Below are 5,464 nucleotides of genomic sequence, written 5' to 3'. Positions count from 1 at the left end.
TCCTCCTCCTCACCTACATAGACATCTCTCAGTGCTGAGGACAGTGTGAAGAGCACATTCCCTCCATGTGGATGACAGTGTGTGGTAAGAAGGACCAGTGTGGGTGGAAAGGAAAACTGTAGTGACATTGCCGCCATGCTCACCACCACCGTGGATGTCACACACATGCCTCGACTCTCAGTCCCCATGACTGACACTGTGCAGTGCTCTCCCCTCTGGGCAGCCACACTGCATGTTGGTCCTTCCTCCATCCTCACCTCCCTCAGCAGTTACCTATTTACACTGGCTCAGGTGGTCGTGACTAAGGAGAGTGGATTCCACATGGCTGATACCCAGGGGCCTCCCACCTCATCTTTAGGGCTGACATCTGTGCATGCTCAGCTAGAGACTTCCTAAGACATAACCAGGGTGAGAAGAAACACAGGATGCTGCCCACCTGACTGGAGCCATCAAGCTGAAAGGCTGGAGGCACAGGCTGCTCGTTGACTATGGTGTGACCTTGGAGGCTCAATGCATAGAAGTCCTGACTGGCCAATAGGTGAGCATATTACAGACTCTACAAACTTGCTAATATTAATTGTGGAAGAAAAATGTTAGAAAATTAACATTAATTAGGGTTTTGCACCAACTTTTAGCAAAAAGGAAGTTTATCTATACTATTGATTTTTAATTGGTTTTTTAAATAATAGTTTCTTAAGTCCACTTTCATTATAGTAAATTTAAATTACAAAAAAATGACATTATTATCATTGTCAATTGCATATCTTAGTGGCATCAAATATAGACATAGTTGTTCAACAATCACTATCATGTACTCCAACATTCTTTATCTAACCAAATTGAAACCCTGTCCCCAATGTGAAAAGAACCAAACATCTCTTCTCAACATGAGTTCCAACCACTTTACTATAAAACTTGGTGAGAAATTAGCACAAGGGGCATATTGACAGGACCAGGTATTTAGCTTTGCTGCATTTTCAAACATGCGTTGCAACCAGTCACCATGAGTGCTGAGATTTGCTGTGCAGCCTCCTCAGGGCACTCTTAATATCCCTGTTCCTCAGGCTGTAGATGAAGGGATTCAGCATGGGAGTGACCACAGTGTACATCAGAGAGGCCACCGCACCCTTTCTAGGAGAATGTGATACAGATGATCCAAAGTACACACCAAAGGCTGTTCCTAAAAATAAGCAAACAACTCCCAGGTGAGACCCACAGGTGGAGAAGGCTTTGTACTTCCCACCTGAGGATGGGATCCTCAGAATGGAGGAAATAATTTTGTAGTAAGAGAAAAAGATCCCTGCAATGGGGAAAAGGCCATAGATGACAATAAGAACGTATTTGACAATGATATTAGAGTAGGTGTCCGAACAGGAAAGATTCAGGAGTTGAGAAGGATCACAAAAGAAACTAGAAATTTCCACATTCTTGAAGCTGGTAATTTTTAAGATCATCAAATTGTGCAACTGGAAGTCCAAGAGACTCAGCAAAAATGACACCAAAACTAAGAAGCCACAGAGGCGAGGATTCATAATGACTGGATAATGTAGGGGGTGACAGATGGCCACAAACCGGTCATAGGCCATCACAGTCAGAAGCATATAATCCATACAGACAAAAATGGCAAAAAAGGACATCTGTGTCAGACAGCCCGCATAGGAGATGACATCATTGTGAGTCTGAATATTTACAATCATGTTAGGGACTGTGGTGGAGATGAAACCAATGTCAGCCAAGGACAGGTTGGAGAGGAAGAAGTACATGGGGGTGTGGAGGTGGGGGTCAGAGATGACAACCAGAATGATGAGCAGGTTCCCAAGCACTGTGACCAGGTACATGGACAGGAACAGTCCAAAGAGGATGGGTTGCAGGTCTGGATCCTCTGAGAAGCTCATGAGTAGGAATTCAGAGACACGGGTTAAATTTTGTGCTTGTATCTTGCTTGGACATCTTTTGGAAAGCAAAGAGGGTGTTAAAAAAAGAAAAAGATATACATTAAACAGGCACCCCTCATCTGGAAACATTTGAATCCAACTATGCACAAGGAAGATGCTCACACATGAGGTCCACATACCTTCAACAATAAATCTCAATAGTGAATCACCTGGTCTCTAAATACACTTTCATTATTAATTTCTCCATCATTCACCCATCTTTCCACACACACTTTCAAGACATTAAACTGAGCAATGTTAGAAGTCCAGGAGAATAGGAGAGAAGGCGTTCATGATCACAATAAAATTCAACTTACTCTTTAAAGAAAAATTAGGGAATAAATAATGACCTTCCTATAAAGAAAATTAAGAGGCGGTTTGATACGCCTCATTTTTCTCTCAGGACTTTAGTCAAAGTCTGTTGACAAGATATTTAAGACTGTGTAAGAACAGCATGTCCAGACAACTAGATCAATGATGATGGATCAGAACCAGAAAGCTGTATGTGCCCATTTTCTGTAAGAGTTCTCATCATTCTTTGATCTTTTCATTTGCCACTTATATATATTTAAGTTTTTTCTTTAAAAATTATGTAACATAAAATAAAAATCCTTGTTTTGGTGAACTTCAAATTTTGATAAGTATTATTGAGTCAGTGCACATAATCAATCATTGCATTGACCACAAATGTGGCATTAGTGTGTACTGTACCTGTCAATAATTTTTAAATCATAGACTTTAAAAATTTCCTTTGAATCACTTTATTATGTGCAGGTTTATTGTATCAACCCATATAATAAAAGCTAAATGTCTGTTATAGGAAATAGCCCTTAACTCTTTCTTTTTCTTGATTCTGAATGCCATCTGGCATGTTGCTTGGACATCTTTTGGAAAGATGATAAAACTGATAAAACTGCTTCATGGTTTTGTGATCTCAACCCATCAAGTTCATATTTTATGATCTAAGCACCAAGGAAAGTCCTGAAGCTCTGGTTTAATTTCCATACTTTTTCTTCTTCATGGATTTTCTGGTCAGTCATTGGTAACACATTCATTTCAATTATATTATTTATATAATAATAAAATAACACTTGTGTTCATTATTTATCATTACTCTTTGTGATTGAACTGCATATAGTATAAAGTACAGCATAACAAGAAATAATGTAACAACTTCTTGGAAATTTTATCATTTGTAAAATGAGGTAATAATTACCTACCTTGTATGGTTATCATCAGGATTTTTTTAACAAATCTTTTGCATTGCATAACTTGTACTTCTCTCCCATTATTTAATCTAATTGTGCATATTTTAGAATATCCATACTCAGTGATGTCAAACCAACACCAATTTTATCAGCATATCCACACGTAAAGTTCTTTTCTTATACCACACCTGATATCCAATGTCTAACAATATCCTGGCATGTGGACATGCTCCATGAATATTACCTACTCTTATTGTCCATAATACCCATTACCTGTATTGAAACTTGAGTCTGATAATACTTGTAGGAGAACTAACATTGGAGAGACGTCTGAATCATTACCTTAGAAATTTGAGTCTTAGAATCTCTGCCTTTTTCCATTATCTTGCATACCTGTCTCCCAGACACACCTACTGTCTTGAAGTGGTGAGCTATGATTTTCTGTTGGTGTTTTCATGTCATAATCATCTACCATACAGTTTTCCTTTACAAAACTGCCTTATGACTGCTTTGAGATTGAGAAGGCTGTTTTCAAGCATGGGGAACCATGTGGTGAGCTCATGGAGGTTCTGGAGGGGGCCCAAGAGCATGATCTGTGCTGAATGATCATCAACCTCCCCTACTGTGATGTCTCTTGTGACCTGTGGCTGTTCTTTCATAGTGCATGCAACAGGCGCCACCACTGATCTGCCCTGTGATCACCGGAATCCCACGAGAAAGAGCACAGTGGGAATGGCTCTTTCTACAGTGACAGGGAAGAGGAATGGATAGGTGGCTTGCTGATGGGACTGCCTGCCAGGATTCTGTGATACCCTGGGTCCATGGTCAGACAGCCCAATGCAAAAAAGGCTTCACTCCTATCTAACAAATGAGTACAAGTTACATAATTGTAATGCATTTTTTCATTTTATATAATATAGTAATAATGCGGACATATATAACAAAGGTGAGAAGGTGCACATGAAATGACACAGAGCACCTTGCTCAGCTCCTGAGCCTGGGAAGCCCTGCACCTCAGTTCATGGTGCTCTGGCTTCTGTCATCCTCATCATCATCCTTACATCACCAACTTTAGTCCTTTTCTAAACCTCAGAAAACACTCCTGAAGGACCCATTTTGTACTGTTGTGGGTGAGATTTCTGTGTGAATTAGAACCAGTGTGGGTGGAGAGCACATTTTGAATTTCTGATCTCCCCACCTGAAACAAAAGCTTGAACCCCACAACCCCAAGGTTGAAGCTGCACGCTGGTGTCCTCCCACCTGGCTACTCTGTGGTGTTTGCCCCTGTGCTGAGGTAACACTACTTCCCCAGTCCTTCCCACATCCAAGGCCCCCTCTGCACTTACTGGGTCATGCTGCTTCCCTGCAGGGTCATGACCAAGAAGTGCTGATCCTGAGACCCTACCAAGTGTGGATCACAGAGAAGGCTCAACTGTGTCCACAGAACAGATGGTGTGTTCAGGAGCTTCCTGATGCAGACACCTCAGGAAGAGAGACGGCTACACAGGTCACTGGATGATGCCATCAACTGAAGGACTATAAGCACTGGCTGAATGAGGACTATTATATGACCTTGGAAGATCAATACTCAGAAATTATAATTAGATTAATTAGTCTATGAAATCCCCATCTCCAGGGATTTCCGATTATTAATGGGGAAGACAAAGAAAAATGAATGCTCATATAAGTTTCTGGCCCTAACTCTAATTAGGAAGAAGTTTATATATTCTATTTTCTTTTATTTCTTTGCTTTTTAAGATATATCTGTGGTTAATGTCCATTTTATTGGGGTATGATATAAATACAAAAAAATTACCATTTGCACCACATTAAGTACATATTTTGGTGACATTAATTGCATTCACATTGCTGTGCCATGATCATTATCATTCAAATCCAGAAATTTTCCATCTTCTAGAATTTAGCTGTGTACCCAGGTGAAAAAACTCACCATTCCTCCCACCCCAAGCCATTGACCACCACTCTTCTGTGAAGCATGATGAGAGTCATTCAAACAAAAAGCAAATGCTCAGGGAAGGGGCATTTACATGACTGGATTTAATTATGTTGTATTTCCAGCCTGCGTTACCATCGGGTGACTCAGATCCTGAGAATGCTAGCAGCCTCCTCAATGGTGGAGTAATGACTCTGTTCCTCTGGCTTAACTGAAGTATTCTGCATACAGGTGCCTACTGTACAACCATGGAGACCAGCACACCTTTTCTACACTCCAAAGATGCTTGAATTTGCCCTATTTTATACTTCCAAGTCATGGTAATGGGGAACAAACATTTTCTGTTTAAATTGTATTCAATGCAACTG

The 5,464-nt window shown here is 40.4% G+C and overlaps 1 protein-coding gene across 1 annotated transcript; it reads right to left on the bottom strand.

The window, feature by feature from the left end:
* Positions 1-998: 998 nt before the first annotated feature.
* Positions 999-1,946, bottom strand: LOC143400751 (olfactory receptor 7E24-like). Its single transcript, XM_076857746.2, has one exon. It carries the CDS (start codon positions 1,893-1,895, stop codon positions 999-1,001), a length of 897 nt encoding a protein of 298 aa, XP_076713861.2. The 5' UTR covers positions 1,896-1,946.
* Between the last annotated feature and the right edge of the window lie 3,518 nt (positions 1,947-5,464).

The sequence above is a fragment of the Callospermophilus lateralis genome, chromosome 1, assembly GCF_048772815.1.
Source record: "Callospermophilus lateralis isolate mCalLat2 chromosome 1, mCalLat2.hap1, whole genome shotgun sequence".
NCBI classification, from domain to species: Eukaryota; Metazoa; Chordata; class Mammalia; order Rodentia; family Sciuridae; genus Callospermophilus; species Callospermophilus lateralis.
This window is presented reverse-complemented; position numbering and strand designations above follow the sequence as displayed.